At 38.6% G+C, this 21,466-nt stretch overlaps 2 protein-coding genes across 5 annotated transcripts; one reads left to right on the plus strand and one right to left on the minus strand.

Annotated features, from left to right (window-relative positions):
- The first annotated feature begins 5,487 nt into the window (after positions 1-5,487).
- Positions 5,488-16,395, plus strand: LOC134533802 (SET domain-containing protein 4). Of its 4 annotated transcripts, none has more exons than XM_063371470.1 (2): positions 5,488-5,572; positions 11,517-13,262. In XM_063371470.1, exon 2 carries the CDS (start codon positions 11,518-11,520, stop codon positions 12,814-12,816), a length of 1,299 nt encoding a protein of 432 aa, XP_063227540.1. In that variant the 5' UTR covers positions 5,488-5,572; position 11,517; the 3' UTR covers positions 12,817-13,262. The 4 variants fall into 4 exon arrangements, 3 of the variants coding, with proteins under 3 accessions (XP_063227540.1, XP_063227541.1, XP_063227542.1); XR_010075395.1 differs by lacking the exon at positions 11,517-13,262 and adding an exon at positions 15,658-16,395 and having other exon boundaries at positions 5,494-5,572; XM_063371471.1 differs by having other exon boundaries at positions 5,502-5,572; positions 10,358-13,262.
- Positions 16,396-16,397: 2 nt separating this feature from the next.
- LOC134533801 (piggyBac transposable element-derived protein 4-like) lies at positions 16,398-19,056 on the minus strand. Its single transcript, XM_063371469.1, has 2 exons — positions 18,967-19,056; positions 16,398-18,606 (listed from the first exon to the last, which is right to left on the minus strand). Exon 2 carries the CDS (start codon positions 18,601-18,603, stop codon positions 16,642-16,644), a length of 1,962 nt encoding a protein of 653 aa, XP_063227539.1. The 5' UTR covers positions 18,604-18,606; positions 18,967-19,056; the 3' UTR covers positions 16,398-16,641.
- Between the last annotated feature and the right edge of the window lie 2,410 nt (positions 19,057-21,466).

A 21,466-nucleotide genomic window follows, 5' to 3' on the forward strand; every position in this document is an offset into this window, starting at 1 on the left:
ATCATGGAAAATTATTTTCAAATGAATAGAATGACATATAACACATTAAATTTAGAATATCTTAGCAAATAATAATCAGGTCTGAATTATTTGTTTGTTTTTTCCTTTAGTTAGTCTAGACTAGTACTAAAATTCAGTTAATTAGCATCATCTATGTAGACTACGGATGGAGATTCTTTACTGTCGCGGCAACTTTATCAGAGTGATAGCCATGTAGCATATCGTAGAGGTGGGTCGAAAAGTAATAACCTGATACTTTGTCACTGATTTTCGCCTGTATCAGGAACGGCAAACGAGTACACTTGAAAAGTATCAGAGACTTTAGTATCAGTTCAGAATTCGCCTGGAACAACACCACGGCCAATGTGCGCAGAACCCGATCGCAGATGACGGTCACTTGGGCGGAGCTTGTGAAAGGGGAGGGAGCAGGAACGACGAATAAGGGATAAAGAAGGGAAATAATGTAGGGGAGGAAGCGCAGGGGAAGGCGTTGAAGGAGAGGCACAAAGCGAAATTGTTACGAGTCGTTTGGTTATTGTCCCACATCAAAGTACGCTCAGAGCGTAGTGCGTGCACAGACTCGTTCAATAATAAAACTAATGAAATTTTAATATTAAAAAGTACATTAATACAATATATAATATTTATATTTGTGCACCTAACAGCTATGTAAATGCAAATAAATTCTCAGTTGACACTAATAACAGATGTAATCAACATTAGGACTTTTTTTTCCGAAAACAATTAGTAACTAGTGTTTTCATACATTAAAAGATTACGATTTTATAAAAAATTAAAAATTAAAAAAAACAGATACGTACATTAGTGAGAATACTATATCAATGATTACGTTTCAAATGTTTCTTCAGATTAGTCGATGATGATTTATAACTCAGTTTTTGTTTACACAAAATACAATTAGCAAACTCATTATTTTCCGTAAAAAAATTTCACACAAATGAAGTCTTTTTCGTGCACTTATCCATTCCTTATTTCACTATAAAGATACTAACTACAAAGCATGACAGCCCGCAACAATGTACATGGTGATACACGGCTAGGACGAACTGCAGTGAATGTTCAACTGATTGATACTGGCTGTATCAGGCGGGCATGAGAGTAACAGAGGTAGAGAATTACCGGGCGTGATAAATAATGTATCAGATTCTCCTTCCGGTCGCACGGTCTGCGTACGCGGAGCTTTGTTGCTTCCTGGGACCGTCTGATACAGAAGTATCAGAGACTTGTAACTAGGTACATTACTGTATCAGATTCAGGTTGGAACAGATACCGAAAATTGCTGTAACAACCCACCTCTACGTGCAAGTCACGCCATCTCTATTATGCGCCACCGCGCCGTTAATCTTATGTAACCACGACCCATGACACACAATCTGCTCAGAGTCATGTGACCTGAGCAGCGATACGTGACATGTGCTGTGACACATCTATCTTAGCTCAAAAGATCAAGGCATGTAATATTTGTTGTTGTAAGGGATTTTAGAAACAAATTATTTAATAACTTGTATTTGTGCATTAAAATAGCAGGCCTACGATGTTTTAATTTTTTAAAATTAATAAATTGTTTTATTACATTTTTATCTCACTATTAGAGTATTATTAATATTTACCAGGTGAAATTGCTCATTATAAATATATAAAAAAGGTGAAATTTTGTATGTTCAGAGAAACCAAAGTAACTCATATTTTACTATCATACTGTTATGAATACAGAGAGGACTGCGATGCGAGCCAGGTTCGGAGCTGGCTGGCAACCCCGCATGGCCACTGACATCACTTGGCATCAATTGATATAAGGCATGTGATGCGAGCCTTGTCAGATTACAAGGGTCCACGCTTACCCCCCCCCCCCTTCCGTGTTATGCACATCATTCCATCTCGGGTTATTGTCACATTTAGTGGCCTGGAAATTCTGGGCTCACAGAGGCTACCACAAGGAGTGGCATGAATAAGTGTTGCTGTTCTGGGTGTTTCGGGCATTGGATCGGCCCGAGATGATGCGACACATCACAGCCACTCTCCTTCCTTCAAGAATGTGACGTCCCTCGGCTTGAGGCCCCCGGTTCCCTGCTTGCGTGACTGTCCAGTTATGCCCGTACTGCTCTCGTCGGTGAGGTGTGGGTCCAGCCCAACGTGGCCGGGACTGGGAACTGCGGGACCTGGAGGGAGGAGTTAGGTGAAGAGGAATAGTGGTAGACTGTTCCAAGAACAACTCGGCGTTGACGATTTTACGAGCCTCATTTATTGACGCTTTAGAGCCTGCCGCAGCCTGGCGGAACCGTCGCGGAACAAGCGCCCTTCCCGCGGCGACCCGGACTCCCGTAAAACCGTACTGCCCATTAAGACGTCCTGACACGGATTGGGAATTTTTATACGTTGCCGTCGTCCGGGGTCTCGGGCTCGAGTCCCGGTGTGGCTCCTAGTGGGAAAAGGCGGTTCTTGCTACGTATTGTCCGGGTGGGCGCCAGACTAGCTCGGTTCTAGTCGTGAGTTTGGGGGTCGTGGATGTATGTGCCCCTGCGTGGCCCACTAGGGCCGGCGGCGGTGTTGCGTGAGATGATTTTAAATAAGAGGCGTGGAGTTAAGGTGGTGGTGTCGTACCTTTCATTCATAGGAACGAGTCGTACACAATACAACACTCTACAGAGGTCCCCGGGGGGGGTTTACTCGTTATTCCGTGGCGCCGTATGGTTTGTGTTCCGCGTTACGTGGCCTCGGACGCTGCTACGTCTCATACGTCTCACTGGTTACACGGGTAACGTAATTTCGTAACACAAAGGCGGGACACAAAATACACTGAATTAAGGGGGTGCGCACAAGTTACGTGGCACTCGTTACTCGGGTAACGTAAGTTAGCAATACAAAGTACGGGACACAAAAATACACTGAATTAAGGGGGCGCGCACAAATTACGTGGCACTCGTTACTCGGGTAACGTAAGTTAGCAATACAAAGTACGAGACACAAAAATACACTGAATTAAGGGGGCGCGCACAAGTTACGTGGCACTCGTTACTCGGGTAACGTAAGTTAGCAATACAAAATACGGGATACAAAAATACACTGAATTAAGGGGGTGGACGATTGGAGACGGCCAATCCCGTATGCAAATGTCTCGGCGCGGGTGTTGTGCCCACTGTGGTGAAACACGCACCGCAATTAAGTTTGTCCAAGTTCCCTTGCGGGTTTGTGGTCAGCGCCGTGCGCGTGACCTTAAATAAAGTTCTGTAAGTTGCGGGAGGCGGCCCGTGCCGTATACTGAAGAGCAGCCCCGCTGACCAAGTGTGGTGCGGGGTGTCTTTAAATTGATGCGGCCGGGTTAGGTCCTGGACCGAAAAAAGGGACCGGGTACTCACGGAGAGGTTAAGTAATAAAAGGGGTTCTGTTAATTAGTGACTATATTTACCGGACGTTACTTTCGATGTAGACAAAGGATGTTGCCTCTCCGTGGGACGTAGGTCCGCCCCGGTCCGTGAGCTGCGCTGAACTGCCGAACTGGCATGGCGTCCGAGGGAGGCTCGGCCTCTCTCGCGCCAGGCGTGACCTCATTACGCTAGACTCCAAACGGGTGTGTCTGGAAGAGATTTTACTGTCGCTAAAATCCTAATTTAATGTTTTAGGAGGAATGGGTACGGTTCTTCTCTTGTCTACTCAGGTTTCCGCGGCTTTGTCTTTGATTGCTGTTCGGGTCGCCTGACTCGGGTGGGCCATGGCCAGGGGTGTGTTCCGTTAGCGGGAGCGTATACTGGCGGGTGCAGGTCGGGCTCTGGGGTGGTCGTCGGCCAGACGACGTCAACGTAATACTGACCCAGTTTAAGGTTACTCCGTGAAGAAGCGCAATACGCGCGCGTCCCGTTACGTAACGTTTCGTAAGACGATGTAGGTTCTGAGACCCGTAATTGCACGTCCGCGTTCTGGAACTCTCGGCTGGTAACGTCACTCGAAGACTCGTAAATTCAGTAAGGCGGCGAATGACTCGCGGAGGCAGCTTAACTGCCGCGACAACCCGTGAACTGGAAACGAAAGACTGGCCACGAGCTCAGGGCACGCGCTTCGCGAGCAGCGCGGAGCGGCGTACACGACTGTCCTCGTTCGAGCCCTGAACACGACTGACTCTCCCCGCCCGCCAGCTGGCCGGAGCTCGCGGGCTGCGGGGAGGGGAGGAGAAATCGGCCGGCGCGGGAGAGGTCCTGCCCCGTGGCGCGCCAGGCTGCAATTACATACTAGCACACTTGAGAAAACACCGAATATTTACACAGCTAAACGAAACATTAATCAACAACAAATTTACAGAATTAATAAATTACGATTACATTATTTACATACTCGTCGAGGCCCGTGACCATTTGGGAAAAATATACAAACACAGAATTATTATTGCACAAAAGAAGCCACTGGCATGCTAGGGCGCACGCGGGTTCGTCCCTGGCCGATGCACTGCACTAATGGTTGCACTGGGGAAACAAGAGAGGACGTTGACGAGGCATAACGGCCTGAAGGAGCCGAGGAGACACTTGGGTCGACGTCAAATGATGCCATAGGCATACAAGTGACAACGCTGGCCTCCGCAAGAGTTCGAAGAGTTCAGAGAGTTCCTCGAGTGAAGGAAAGCGGCGCGACGAGGAGTGAAGGGACTGTGAGAGTGCGACTGAGTGTATGAGGACAGGCGCGAGATAATGGGCGAATCACTGTTGAAGTTTAATACGAAGTTTTTAGTTTTACTCATTTCTTTTCCCTTCTATAATGAATTAAACTTCGCTAGCATGCCCCGCCCCCCCCCCCCATCCAAGGATTAATTTTTAATTGAAAACCCGACTAACATAAAGTACATACACAGACCTACTTACAAAAAAGTAGATGATGTATGCATATATTCCTTAAGAAATTGTCTAAAACACTGATTGGTCAAGAATTGGGTTTAGCTATTATTTTTTTAAAATTATTTTATGGTCTCCGGTTTAGCCAGCAGCCAGACTGAAATTCAGTATTCGTTTTCACCATTATTTTTATCTGAAGTTTATTTTTCAAGCAGTCCATATTTACGCCAATGTCTTACCCGGGACTCGAACCCAGAACCCTTTGCACTGTAAGGTACTTATGTCCATGGTTTAGCAAAATGTGGTCAAATTTAAGATATACTTCTAGAGGATTTTTTTTTCCGAAAGTGTCAAGAACATGGCTACTGACATCTTCGATTGCTATTAATATGGAATACCGAGTACCAGATTTGCTTGTGGTTGGCCGATCTCTGTAGCATAGTTGGATGCACACTAGCTTACATTTCGAGAGGCTCTGGGTGCGAGTCCCTGGTAAGGCATGGGTCTAAAATTTAAATGCAGATATTTGATGGAAAACAATATGATGAAGAGATTTTTCCCTCGTTCACACTGTACCGCTTGTCGTTGGCAAGATCTGCGATCCAATTAATTTAAATAAAACAAATTTCTTATGGCTGCAATAACAACGTAGGCCAATATCAGTTGTGCCGTGAAGAGAAAAAAAATTCGTAATCGTACGTGAAAACAACACTTTAACTGTAAAAACTTTGAAGGTAAATAAAATCTCATATTTTTTTACACTCCTTTCTCTATAAAAACACGAAAATAGTTAGTAGAACTGTAACATGACACATTTGTAATGTTTTTTTTTGTTACGCAAAAACAACTAATATAGAATTTTGCAAAATATTATACCCTTTTCGTTATATAACTTGAACTTTATGTATGATAATTATTACAATAATAACAAAAATTAATATTATATATTATCAAAACATTTTTTAGGGTAAATCTGTATTGTACGGATTAGCGCCAAAAAAAATCGTACAATTATGAAATAACTTTCATTATATGCTATCTTACGTCCTCTTTTCAGAACCGCCTGCGGAGATAAAAAATTCCAATTACTTTTGGAGATATCGAATTTTTTAATATTCATTTTTTGGCGATTTTTTAAAAAAAAAAATTAAAAATCCGAAAATACCTTTATTCTGTGCTCTTTAACTTCCTCTTTTCACTAAACCCGGCGGAGATCAGAAATTCCAAATACTTTAGGAGACATGGAATTTTTTAATTTTCATGATGTGCACTGATGCGGCGTTGAGCGGGAAGCCTACGATTCACACATTCTTCTGGACATACACGAATACTCACGTTGGCAAGCCTTCTTTTCTTAAAATTAGCAAGAAGTAATTAAAAATACTTTAAAACACTGTGGATGGTTGGTTATATTAGGTAAGTATAGCTACATTAAACAAACTGTAAAATCATTTTATGGTTGCTTAGCAAATAACTTTTTAATATGTAGCTATCCAGCGCTAGGAAACCGTTTACATGATTTCACAGTATTTTTAATGTAGCTATCCTAACCAAATCAACCATCCACAATGTTTTGAAGTATTTATAATGTAGCTAACATAATCTAATTGACCATTAGTTTTCATGAGTTGCATATTTATTTACAATAAACAAAAAAAAAAAACCGAAGATGCACGATCGGGCGTTTGCTTCTCGTCTGTTGAAAGAAGGCTTGCCAACGTGAGTATTCGGGTATGTCCAGAAAGATGAGTGAATCGTAGGCTTCCCGCGTTCACCATTGTTGCTTGTTTACAAGTATGATTTTTTTTTTTTTTGCGACGTAGTTGAACGACTACATCACGTAAAATGAAAATTACGTGAGTTCCTACTGTTCATCCTTTTTCCCGGTTTGTTAGGTCAGGTCAGCTACATTATAAATACTTTAAAACTAAACAACCATTAAAATTAATTTTTATTATTTTTAATGTCCGTTCAGTTTCAAAGTATTTATACTGTAGCTGACCTGACCTAAGCTACCTTTGTCCCGTTTTGTTAGGTCAGGTCAGTTACATTATAAATACTTAAAACTATACAAGTAAAATTAATTGATATTATTTTATAATTTCCGTTTATTTTGAAGTATTTATCATGTAACTAACCTTACCTTATTGAAAATTACTGTTATTTAGGCATTCACGCCCACACGGCAAAATATAAAATGTCGTCTGTTGAATGATTACATAGGGCTTGTATTGCAAAATAAGAACGGCGATATCTCCAAAAGTAATTGGAATTTTTAATCTCCGCAGGCGGTTTTGAAAAGAGGACGTAAAAGAGCATATAATGAAAGTTATTTCATATTTGTACGATTTTTTTTGGCGCTAATCCGTACAATACAGATTTACCTTTTTTAGCTGCGACGACCAGAACAAATTGCAATACAATTGTCTATATCACATTTAACATTAACTGCCATCAGTCGCCTTTAGGCCGGGTTTATAGAAAACGCAAGAACGCAGAAACGCAAGAACGCAGGACGCGACAACCGCAAGAAATTCACAGTCGTTTATAAAAAACGCAAGGACGCCGGCCATCGCCAACGTCAAAAATTAAAATTTCAGGAATAAGTCATGATTATTTTTAAAATCTTTGTTGTACTTATCGTACAGGTAGGGAAAATTTTTGGATAAGCTGAACAAGAAATTCATCAGCTTCCTCCATTGCGCTGTATTCACTTGAAGAATGCCAGCCCAAAACATAAATAAACACAAGCGTAACGATTAATTACAATCGCAGAGCCTTCTATATGCATTACATAACAGTTTCAGTTTTCACATACTAAGCAACCAGTATAGAAGGCCGAAACGCAAGGAGAAAACGCAAGAAGTAGAAAGTTGAACAACTTCTGCGTTGCGTTCTTGCGTTATTGCGTGTCTTGCGTTTTTTATAAACGTGCTGGTAGAAGAGTTAAGGTTGGACTTTTACCGTAGTTGCGTTTCTTGCGTTTCTGCGTTCTTGCGTTTTCTATAAACCCGGCCTTAGAGGCGCTACTGCTTTCACGAGTCCATCATTACGAACCGTATTCATATCACTAAGTACTTTTATTATTTTATTAGTTTTTTACTATGCCAAGTCAGTATAACGTCTAACACGTGTACATAAGTACACACTTTTTTCACAGAAGTCACTAGGTACTCTACTTGTTAACAAGTTCTAAAAGGGAAGAAAACAGAAAATACCATGAGGGAAATTGGCATATGGTGTGGAGGAGGAGGACTCATTGAAATGAGTTGGCTGGGTGAATTTTTGGAAGTTCTGGAAGTGAGAGTCTTATTGAGGAAGAGGTTGCGAGAAATGGTGTAAGAGTTTTCAGAGAGGTGGTGGTTTGGAGGCTCCTTGCCATAGGGCAGATGAATTGCAAACAGAATAAAATAGTAAGACTGTTTCATCTGCCTTTAAAATACTAGAAATTAAACTTATTACTTAAGTTGTAGCTGACAAATTTATATTGTTACTTAAAGAAATAGCATGTTCACACAACACGCTGATGTGAATAATGAGTCTTACTGGTTTTCTCCTCTAACATCGGTATGACTTAATGAAAGTGCACCTAGTAAGTTATCGAGTGGTTTGGAACCCACTATAAACTTGGAGGTCCTGTTGCTTTGAGCCGAGTTCACGATGGCCTGTGACCAGAATATGACGGGACAGACATCCCGGAAACATGAAACCAGGCTATTAGAATCACCGCTGCACATTCGAGAGCGTGGAACCAGAAGCAGCTCGGGATTGTAATGAATCTGGGGACAAACATGGACAAATTTAAAACTTCTTTCCACATATCTCCCGTCCGCTTTCCATTCAGCCAATCAGATAGCCACATGCAATTTGCAAATGTGCAACATGCCAACGTGAAATTGTGTTTTAAAATGAGCAAAAAAAGTAGTTTTAATAATATTAAAAGAATTTAAATTATAATTTTGTACTCCATTCTGTATAGGTACTCATTTATCTGACAAAATAAGTCCGGCATTTTTAAGGCCCATTCAATAATGATATGGAAATGGAGATGGATTTCACAGAACAGAGTTTCTAGAATAGCACGTAGACGGAGCTGTACGGATGAGCTCGGCAATGCTGAGCTATTCCATTTACGTTGCTCCAACCAATAGAAGCTGAGTATTTGGCTGTGGTGGTAGCAATGATTATGTTATAAATACATTAAATATTGTTTCAAGTACAAGAATATATAGTGTTTTGCTATTACTTTATTGTTTATTTTTATTATGTATGTAAATTCTGCCTGTGCTAGGTTCTTGAAGCATAATACATATTTTTAAATTAATATTTCGTAACCTTGAAATGCATTCTCATTGGTTACTATTTTTACATTTCTGTGCATTGTGAAAGCATTAGAGACATGATAGTAAAATTTTCTGGAAAATCTGTCATTGTTTACGTGATCTGTCTTCGTTTCCTTGCCATTGTAGAACAGGCCTAAACAACATTAAGGTACAGTATTTGCACTTTCATATTATATTTTGATTTGTTGAGAACAATATTTGTTCTTGTCTTGCCATTTGTGTCACGGTATTCCATTTCCGTTCTGTTAAGGGGTATTTTTAATCCTGCGTTAACCTTTTGCTCAATACTGCCATTTTTAGCCTCATATAGGGCCTACCTTTACATTACACCTGGAATAATTAATGGCTTCATTTTGTTAACCCGACCACAGGAATTAACTGGGAATGTGCAATGAATTTTTCATCATGTATAACAAATCTGTGACAACAATGAAACCAGTCAAACTCAATCATTTTCAGAAAATCCTTCACTTGGGTCAGTTCGGAAACTCTATTCTGTGACACGAAAGGAACATTGTGTAGTTACTTTATCAAACTTCAGTGGTTATGTGTAACTGAGAAGTATTTTTATTTCACAGGTGATGTTTGTATATTGCATAGGACATAATAAATACAAGGTTACTACTACAGCACTCAAGTTTTATTATTCTTTATTTATTGAATTACACAAATAAAATATACTTATATAATAGACAGGCAATTATTACATGATTATTAATCCTTATTTAGGGTGTCTTCAAATATGTGGTGAACCAATTTCAGGACTTTTTCAGAACCTTTTAACAATAATTTTTTACAATTTTTTTTAATATCACTAAGTGATTTTTTAAATCTACATACAAAACCAAAAATAAACATGAGCAAATGCAATACAAAATATTCTACAATTTGCAGGAACATAAAGATTTTTAAGTTAAAAAAGCTAAAACATGTGCAGGGATAAAATACTTCACATGACTATAGGCCTAAACTAAAGTGAGGCATAAAAAAACAAAATTAAGTTCGTAAAAGGCTGCTGGATTTGAAGTTTCATGACTTCCAGCACCATTGCTGCTTATTTAGGGGACATTTTAGTTAATTTCCTGTCAGTCCTTTAGTTTCCTTACTATTATGGGATTTTTGTGACCTGTGTGTAGACACCCTGTTATTGCTCAATTCTCGGTGCGATGATCCCAGGTAGCAGCACAGAGATGGATGCTACAGCGCTCCTGATGTTTTCAAGACAAGGTTACGCTGCAGTGGTTTTAGATTGCCTCTTGTCACAGGGTGATGAAGGGTCGACACCTAGTTCTGGAACAGAGAAGGAAATATTTCCATGAATTATAAATTTGTGACCTGTAATCATTGGCTCACCAGCCTGGATTCCTGACTTCTATGCCAAAACATTTCTGAAATGAAAGTGACACCAAAAATAGTGGGATAAAAAAAAACTTGTTACATTTTATTTTAAGCAAAACTTTTATGCTGTTTCAAAATACTTATCTTCTTAAAGGAACCTTGAAAAGTGCATATTGAAGGATATCAGCCATTTTTGTTGGTTTTCTGAATAGTCTTGAGGATCCTTATGAAACCGCTAATGCAGCCTTTTGTTAAAGGATTAGTTACTCATGTCATACATCCTTAAGGAGTTTGTAATATCTTTTTGTAGAAATGTAGCGCTAGTCTGTTACTTGTTAGCCAACTGTTGTTCCTTTTACTTGAGTTTATCCATTACTGTTCTTGAATGTATGAAAAATGTAATTGCCTGAAAATAAAATTAGAAAAAAATAATTGCAAGCAAATAAATGACTGCCAAAAAAGTATTTCTGTGTCTATACACTGGTGTCGACAGAATTAGAATATCGTTGCTAGTTTCTCACTGAATTAACTCTTGAAACTAAAGAATCCTTTTGTTAAGGCTCCATCTATAAAGAATACATCCTTACTAGTCGGAAAAACAGCAGAAAAAAATATTTTAGGCTTGTTAGATTTTATAAGATTAGGTGTTTCATTTCTCGATTCATATTAATTATAACTGGTAGGTTAAAATCAAGTTTCTGAATCTTGGCTTCACCTACTACTTGTATGTTTAAACTGAAAGGCAAGATGGAAGCATTGAAACATATCAAGTACCCATATAATTATGGTTGTGAAATACTTAGTGTGTGTGTTTGTTTAATTAAAGTATTTGTGCATGATAACCCTATTGAAGATATTTATTATATTCTGGAATGATTGTAAATGTGCATAAAATGAAGAAATTATATCCAAAATTTACTTTTTATTTTGTCTTGTAAGCCAAACAATGTGCGTAGGTTATCAAATTATTATGTGACAGTTCAGGTGGAATTTGCAGGATGGGAAGATTGCAGCGTAAACGGAAGAGGAAATGGAAGAAGGGTGTTGTCGAAGATGGTGACAGCGTGTGCAGTAAGTTAGTTCAGTGGATGGGTGAAAAGGATTGTGCCCTGCCAGACAATATTCGGTGGGCATACTTCAATGACACTGGTAGGGGCCTGTTCTCTACCACGTACCTTCAAAAAGACAGCTTGCTCATCAGGCTGCCGAAGCGTTTGTTGATAACCGTTCACACGGTGCTGCAGTCGTGCATTGGGAACTGGTTCTGCCGTGCGGATCACAGCCAGGCTTTCAGCAACCAGCAAGTTCTCGCTGCATTCATTACTTGGGAAAGGCATTTGGGGCACGAGTCCCGGTGGGATGCTTACATCAGATCTCTTCCTAGAGAGTACACGACTCCACTGATGCTGTCCGGGCGGGAGAAAGCAGCTCTCCCGACATATCTGCGTGATGGGGTGCATGTGCAGGAGCGGATGGTCGTGGAGGCTTACAAGCAGTTGGTCTCCACAATCGGAAAGCGCAGCTTGTGCGAGCATTGCGGGAAATCATTGCTGGCAGATGTGTTCAGTTTCCCATCGTTCCAGTGGGCGTGGAACACCGTGAACACGCGAGCCGTGTACGTAAAGCCGACGACGAGTGCCGTCAAGCTCAGGGACGAAAACACGCTGGCACTCGCTCCATTCCTGGACTTGTTCAACCACTCGTGTCTCACAAATACGACAGTGGAGGAAACGGCCGAGGCGTACTGCCTATTTAGCTCGGGCGAGTGGCAGCCCAACAGCCAGGTTTTCATCAGCTACGGCCCACATTCCAATTGCAAGCTCTACTTGGAGTATGGGTTCGTGGTCCGCAGCAACCCTCACGATGTGGTCCCCGTAACTGCTGAGGAAGTAGACCAGGTTGTGAACAGCATCTGTGAAGTAACTAGCAAAACATTTTGTAAGGCAAGAAATGAATTGATACAACAAAACAGGCTTACTGAAAATTTGTGTTTTTCAAATGAAGGTCCTTCATTTACCTTGCAAGCATACATTTTTTTGAGAGCAGCATGTGGTTTTGACAAAAATTTATTCCAACAAAAAATATTTGCATATGAATTTACTGAAGTAGAAAGAGACATAATCAATAAAATCATCCTGGGTCTACTTTGTGATAAAATTGAAGATTATCAGCAGCAAGTAAGCTCTATGTCTCAACTGAGCCCATGTTCTGAAAGTTTTGGGTTAGCTAGGACTTTAGTGAAATATCATTTGGAACTGTTGGAGTGTATCCATAAAAAATTATTTATGGTAAAATAAATTTTATTATGTCTGAGAATAATTTGTTTAGAAAAAAAATATTTTGAAAATTTCTTTTTTTTAATATTTCATATTTTTCTATGTGTGATAACTGCATAAAAATTAATATTATAAGATTTTTTTTACTTTCCTTTGAGGAACTTGAAATTCTGCTAAAGAAACATACCAGAAACATTACTCACTACATCAAGGAATTTTTTTCCAGCTGTCAGAAAGATTCAGTGAAGAAGGTGGAGGTCATTTCAAAAATTAAGATTTTCTTGATCTTTTCTAACACAACCATGACTTCCGTTTAGATGTACCTAGCATGGTTAATTTTTTTCTGGCTCCATGGAAAATTTGTGTGAAGTGGTTGGTGGTACTGTCATTTAGTTAATGTACGGTTGCTTAAGAGAGACAATGAGTGTATAAATTATTTTTAGAAAAAAAATTTTTAATCAATATTATTCAAAAATGTATTCATATAATGAAGAAAAAATTTTAAGAACTTTAAAGATGCTAAATTATAGCTTCTTAAAAATTTGAACTGGTCCTAGTAAGGTACTTACCTATATAAATTTTTCACCAATTTTTTATATTGTCTGAAGATTCAATTTGACCCGTTAAGAAACATTTCAGGTACATAATTAAGTACTACTTTTCATTTATCTTTTGAAAGCAATTACCAGCAGACTAAATGTTGCAGTTCTGTATATTGTTGTTTTTCTTAGTTTATTTTATCAAAACCTTCTGTTATGCACCCTTATGTTCCTGCTTAGTAAGTTATTTGCTTTCACAGGAGAAAGAAGATGTCAGTCATAGTCTTTTTGCAATGGTTACCAGATGTGTAGCATCATTGGGAAAAATTTGATTTTGTGCTGTCTCATTACAGTAAGAATCTAATCAACAGCCACTTGACTAAAAAAGAAAAAAAAAATTCACTCAAATTGAAGCATAATTGTATTTTATTTGCAAAAACTAAATTTATACACTCGTTATAACAAATTAAGTACATACTATATGACTTTACACTTGCTGTTCATCCGTATATTTTATATTTCCTTCAGGAGTTAATCTAACATATTTTTGTATCTAATTAATATTGTAATGGACATTTGATATAATTTAAAAGTAATTAACAATAGTCACAGAGTTATGAATTTTAACTAACTCTTTAATGTGCCTTTAAAAACTGTTTACCTTAACTATCGCAAAATCAAATATATTTGAAGTTATTGTACACCTTATATATATATATATATATATATGTATGTATGTATATATATATATGTATGTATATATATATAAACAGTAGAGTGTGAGAAGTCATTTAGAGATTTTTTTTTCCTTGCTTTCCTAAACAATATTTTCCTTAGATTAATATTTTAATTGGTACTAATTAAAATAGGCTATTTTGTATTTCTGTATTCTTATACTTCGTGAATTCTGAAGTGAGATATTTTGCATATCCATTTGGTTGCAAGCTATAATGGTAACTTTAACTCTTGCAGATTGTTAATGAGTGAACATAAGTTGAACACACCCCTCTGCTACTGTGAGTCGACGCCTAGATAGGTGATACGTAAGTGAATCAAGTAGTGCTACAAACTAGAACTGAAATGTGTTTGCTAAGAAATCGGCCAGTGGGAAAAGGAACACACAGCTTTAAACTTCAGCCAGAAGTCAAATCTGAAAAATTTTTAGGTCTATTTCTATATAAATTGTGTTCAGTCAAAATTGCTCTGCTTTTGCTATGTTGGTATTTTTATCAATAATTTTATATTTTAAGTCAATTTTCAGCCTCTTTATTCTGTTAATCTATAGGTGTTTCAATACTAATATAAGTAGGTATTTAAGTTGAGCATTTAATGAATAAAATAGTCTTGTCTTTAAAAGTTGCAGTTGCTTAACTCTTTATAAGACAGAATTTGTGTTTACTTATTTGTCAGTTTTGCTCTACTGTGGTCGTCTAAATGCAAGGATAGTTTTTCCTGCATTTAAATATATATACAATTTATAAATTTTATCTTTTAATAAAATTCCTTTTTGTTTTTTGATTAAGCTAGGCTGGAAATTATATTGTGTTGAACATAACAAAATTGGGCAATAATTCCGAAGCAATCAAATGTATTGTTAGTTAATGACAAGCATTTGATTGAACAAACAATGTATTGGTAAAGAGAATAAGAATTTTGTTAAATCATATTAGGTTGGGAGTAACAGATTTGTTTTAATAAAAATATATTTAATTATAACTGGCTTATTTTAGTGAAGGATTTAGTAGAAGAAAATAATAAATATACACAACCAAAACTGGCTGAGGATAAAAAAAAAAATCATTTTAACTAGCAGTTGAACTGAATAAATACTTGGGTACGATAGACCGTTCGTTTTGTGTCAATCAAACATTTGGTTGCACTGAAATTTTTGTTCAACCAACAAAATTTTTATAGAAAATGATAAAAACTTCTTTGTTTTTACCTAATTTTTAGTTGAGAGTAAAAAAAGATTGGTTTGGATTGATAAAGTATATCTTTGATCCGACAAAATATTTGGTAATTTTAAAACAGTATGTTTGCACTAATCATGTATATTAGGTTGACCTGACAATATTTTTGGTCAAACCAACAAAATAATTAGTAACCTTAAAGCAAAATGGTTACACCAATAAGACATTTGTTTGGCCATACAAAATATTTGGCTGAATGGAAAACATGCGCAATCAAATTTACTGAAAAAAAAAAATATTTGGTTAGAACAACTAAATATATAATTGCTCATATGTAAACAAATGATTTGGTTGTTTCAAACAAATTTTGTTTGCACCAACCAAATGTTTCTCTCAGTGCGGGGATGTGGCAGGCCAGCTCCATTGGCGGCTCACTGGCCCCGCTGGACCTCCTCGCTGAGGCTCACGCAGGCCAGCTGCATTGCCACCGGCAGTTCAATGTAGACCTGGCACGGGGTGTCCTTCGGGGCATCCCACTGGCGCTGCTGTTCCTCGACGAGGCCAGCGCAGGCCAGCTGCAGCCCCGCCATGGCCACTGCGACGACGACGAGCGACGCATAGAAGACCAGAACCTCCAGCCTCCAGGCCTCAGGCGTGCTCTCCTCCGGGACTCCGCCTGACAGCTCCACCGCCTCCTGGGGAGGCCCCTGGGACTTCCTCCTGTCCTGCTCGAGTTGCCACAGCCTCCCCAGGAGACGTATGATGATGATTTGCATCTCCTGCTCGCGCGTCCAGGCCTCTCGTGGCCTCTCCACCTGGACGTCTTCCGCGGACACGTCCATCGCCTCCGGGGGAGGCTCCTGGGACGTCCTCAGGGTGGCCACTCAACCGGGAAATCGGGAAATCCGTGAAATAACCGTGAATTTTCGTGAGCACCGGGAATACCTTGAAAAAGCCAGGAATTTTCGTAGAGTCGGGAACGTGTATGTGCGGGATTTTTCATCATGAAATGTATACGCATCAGCAGTAAATAACCTTAGCTTTCCAATACATTTGTTGTATAAACTCTTTAAATAATAATTATCTTATTAAATGTAAGTTAAAATAACGCATTATAATGGCGAGTAACCACAGTTTTCGATGTCTATTAACCCTTTATAAGGCAGTACTATGAAATGTTATATTTAGACAGTTTTATTACTTTATTTACAATACAGTGGAAATAGTATCATACACAAAACCCTTATATAACAATGTTTTGCGTTAGTTTTTTCAAAATAGCATGGGAAATTATTTCCCATGGCCTGCTCAAATATTTAACAAGTGGGAATAATATTCCCATGGCCTACAAAAAGACACAAATCTTAACTGCTTTTTTCATGTTCCAGCAAAATTCTTCACTTTGTATGAAATGTCTTAAAGCACGGGACACTACAGAGTGGTACATCACACTGACTGCAACCAACTCTTGTCCTTTTTTCGTGTTTACTGGAGGAACACAGTCTGCATCTTCTGAATGATGCCAATTCAACAGGTAGATGTACACCAACATTTGAAAACCTAGTTTCTAAAGGAACTCCAAGGGGTTTGCCATCTTTATGGAAGCGTTTTTTCAAATAGTTGGCAGAAATAGGACCTTTCCGTTTTCGAGAAGAAAAATTACCAATCAAATGCTTTGCAACACTGATATGATAGTCAAGATGTTTGCATGAAATTTGACCTCTGTCACCAGAAAGTGTGTACAAAATGAACGAATTCACAAGTGCAGCATCTACCAGAAAATAAAAAATTCGGTGCCACCACTTTCTGGAACGACGTGACACAGTGTATGTTGCACGTATCTGGTCAAAACGATCTACACCTCTCATATACATAGTGTAATCTCTTACTGCTTTTGGGCATTTGACTAAAGTTCTTGTACCATCATTCTGTGTACGTTTCACTTCGACAATATCTTGAGGATTATGTGCAGATGATAGGATGTTTACATGCCTGTTGTCTTTCCACTGAATTGCACACACAAAAGCTTTCACTGAGTAAACATGCTCTCCTTTTGCTAACTTGTTCTTCTTCTTTAGTAGTGGTGGTAAGTCTCGTCTGTTTTGCCTAACAGTGCCCACAGCTGAGAGATTCTTCTGATACAGTATCTCCAGTAATTCTACAGAAGTAAAAAAATTATCGAATACAATCAGAGTAGGTTGTTGGCTGCCAAACAAACTGGAACAGAGCTTAGTAACTACTCTTGAACCAAGTGTTGAACCTAATGCCTGTTCATGTACTTCAGTTCCCTTACCAGTGTAGAAATCAAAATCGCTCATGAAACCAGTTAGTGGATCACATCTCGCCCACACTTTGTACCCACGTTTGATTGGTTTTAGTGGCATATATTGTTTCATACAAGACCGCCCTTTGAAGAGTATCATGCACTCATCAATTGAGTGACATGATGAAGGAGTATACAGTGCCACAAATTTAGATCGAAGAACAGAAAATACAGGCCGTATTTTGTACAGTTTATCATACCCTTCTTCTCCACGCTTTTTGGCCTTTGTGTTATCATTACAGTGCAATGCTTCTAAGATTTTTTTAAATCTTTTACAAGTCATCGTCTGACAAATTGATTCAACTCTGAAGAGTGGGTCTGAAGACCAATAATGGTCTAATGATGGTAACACATGAACAGCCATTAGCAACAACACGCCAAACACCGCTTTCATTTCCTCAACACAACATGGTGTCCAGTGGACCAACTGTTTTTGCTTTGCATATGTATTTGTTTGAGACACTAGGTGCTCAAAGAGTTCATTGTCAAAAATGGCACAGAAAAATTCTCCTGGGCTGCTACACTCAACCAAGTCTAAGGACTGTATTCTAGGTTGCACAGGTACACTAAAATCTGGCAAAGATTCATAAAACTGGGGTACATTCTGGGACCATATTTCTTCATTACTCTGAACTACACACTCGTCTGACTCACTAGATTCTGAATCTGAAGAAACTTGGCCTGCACTAACCCTACTTAGATTTTCATCTAACATTTCATCTGATTTTCGTTGTAGGCCACGAGTTTGTCTGCACGTAGGCCTATTTGCTGACTTTGTTATTGCCCTCTCTTGGCTTTCATTTATTTTTTGTTGTTGCTGGACAAAACCTCTTGTTTGAGGCGTATGCGTAGAAGTTCCTGGGTCACAGACACTCGAAGAAGATGGAGATTGTTGTGCTTCATTTCTAGTTGCTACTGGAACAAAAGGTTCATCTTCATCTGAAGTGTCACCATCTTCTTCAGATTCACTTGCATTTTCAGGCAAAGAAAAATATAGGGCTAATGCTTCTTCTGAAGTTAGTTTCTTAGATGCCATGATCTGAAACCATAATTGGTCAGCATTTATTCCAACTGTCAAATCAATCGATTTTTTTACAGGTATAACAGCTAATATTCTGTGTATTTGCATATTTTAAACAGTTTACATTTAGAAATTAGTTCGGTGAGCTTTATTTATTTTGCAGAAATGCATTGTTTACTACATTCTAAAAAAATTTGGTTCTACATGTGGGTGCTGGGAAATATTTTCCCACATGCATACAACAAATAAATATATTGTATCTTACATAATCTTAAAATTTCTTCACTTGTAGCTCGGTTCATAAAACAGGTAAAGTATAAATAATTATCATATTATAACTTTAAAAGTCATGTAGATATCTACTGCAATATTATTTACCTTCAAATATCAGCTATCCATTTCCACAACACTACTGTAGTCGCCATAGAACAATGTATACATCAACAATAGAAGGTATATATGCGCACTTTCCTAATGTTACACTGGTTTGTCTGGACACCATAAGATAGCAGCACAATGCACAACTGGGAATAATATTTCCTTGGCCTGTTACACGATTAATTATTGAATGGGAAGATATTTCCCTCTGCCTTATAAAGGGTTAAAAAAAATGTGACGAGTCTGCTTGCGCAGGTACGCACGCGCACAGCGATCGATCGATATTTCTCCCAGCATGCATTCTAGCAGTCAAGTCACATGACTTGTTTGCTTCCTCGTTCGCACACGCGCTTCGCCATCTTTGTTGTACAGTTTTAGTGCTCGGACAAGGTTATACGATTTTCTACGCAAGTGAAGTGTGTTAGATGTTGGAATATTACGTTTAGAAGTCCATACGCGCAGCATTTGAGGATTTATCAATTGAAGTATTTTTGTGCGTGGCTCAAGTCCGTCTTATGTTTACAGTAATCGTTTAATATAAATCGCCGCATTTGAGTTTGATTTTGCATATATTTGTTTTATGATGAATATATCCTATTTACGTGAACAACAGAAAGAGTTTGATGTAACAACTATTTGTTTTATGATGTAAATATAACTATTTTCTGTACAGTAAGGTTATGTGATCTGCAACAGTGTGTAATTAATATGCCGAAGTGTTCCGTTACCACGTACAGTGATAAGTACAAAGATGAATTTGAGTGGGTGGAAAGGGACCCCAAGTGTAGTACAAATGCATTGTGCAAATTGTGTAATGGAAAAATCAATATTAGTAGTATGGGTAGAACCGTCCTTGTTAGTCATGCTAAAGGTGCAAAGCACACATTTGCGGCAGCAAATAAGGCAAGATCTTTACCTATGGATGTGTTTGTTAAGAAAAAACAAGATTTAAAGCCTACATCTTCGGTTGTAACACTAAGGCCGGCCGCACACCGGATACGGCGCGGCACGGCACGGCGCGGCGAGACGTTTTGCCTTGCCGCGCCGCGCCCGATGGTTAAGAGCAGCACGCGGCGCGGCACGGCGTGGGAAAGCAATTTGAGCAGACGCTCAGTGGATTGAAGAATTCAGATAAGTGAACTTTTGTGTTTGATAGATTGATACATATTTCGTGAAATCAGGTTTCAGTCTGTGACACGTGAAAATGAACGCAGAAGAAGAAGAGGCAACTGTAATAGCGTTGTGGTACTTCCTAAAGTCAATAGATGATTCCCCCAAGAGACAAATCTGGGTGCATCCTATCAATGAAAGACGTAACATAAAACTGTTTATTGCTGAGCTAAGAGCAGATCCGGAAAAGTTTTATAATTATTGTCGTATGAAACCGGCAACGTTTGATTTCATTCTTGGATTAATTTCTCCATCCATCCAAAAACAAAACACCAACTATAGGCTGAGCATAACTCCAGAAGAACGACTACTGATCACATTAAGGTAAGATTATTTTTATTAACTGCACATTATTCAATTTGTTAACTATAATTCGTTCATGTAGTATCCCCTAAAAAACAAATAATTACTTAAAATGTATAAAATAACCTGTGACAACCTCGGGTAGTAAAATGCCAGGTTTCAAACGTTACAAATGCTATTTTTATTGAGAAATAATACAAAATATTTGTGGTCAATCATGGAAATTGATGATATTGTTCACCGTGAGTTGTACCATCATTATAGTTTACGCCATGCAACTGGTTAATCAGAGGAAAGAACTGATGGTTCAACGTTGAGCTTGAGGACGAAGCCACTGAAGCAGGGGACGGAGTGTAGCGACTCTGCTCACTATCTTGATCCTCCAACAGGCTATGCAATTTTGCCATGACCGATGATTTGAAGAGGCGTTGTCTTTTTGGAGAAAGCGTTTCGGCTTCGGACACTAAACTTTTAAAAAATGTTAACATTGCACTATCAGAATTTTCCTCTCCAGCTTTACGTTTTTCTGTGACAGTTTTTAGGTATTCCACCATTGGTGCAGCCACTATATCTGCTGTAGTTCTTCTTTGTTTTTTTGAGGGGTTAAAGTTGTTTTGCTTTTCAATAAGTGGTTGAGGATCGTCTTCAACCTCTCCCTGTTCTTGTGATTCGTTTAATATGTCTTGGGTCACATCGGTGTTATTTTGCAAAAAGTCATCTAAACTACCTGTCATTTTCCGCGTAGTACCAATCCAAGGTTGGAGGAAGCTCATAGCATCAAATAAGTGCCACTTTTTCTTTTGTTGCTTGGAACCACTGGGTGTCTTTTTCAACTCCTTTACGTATCTAACGTATGAGCCACGTAGATTGGTCCACTTTTTCTTGCATGTGTTACCTAAAAAGAAACCAGAAGTTACGAAAGAGCACTAAATAAAATAAAAGTGGTAAACTTATTTTCCATACTGAAACAAATCAATTCCACATCTTAACAATATTATTTGTAATATTTAATTGTGGGAAAAATTGT

The sequence above is a fragment of the Bacillus rossius genome, chromosome 7 (assembly GCF_032445375.1).
Source record: "Bacillus rossius redtenbacheri isolate Brsri chromosome 7, Brsri_v3, whole genome shotgun sequence".
NCBI lineage: Eukaryota > Metazoa > Arthropoda > Insecta > Phasmatodea > Bacillidae > Bacillus > Bacillus rossius.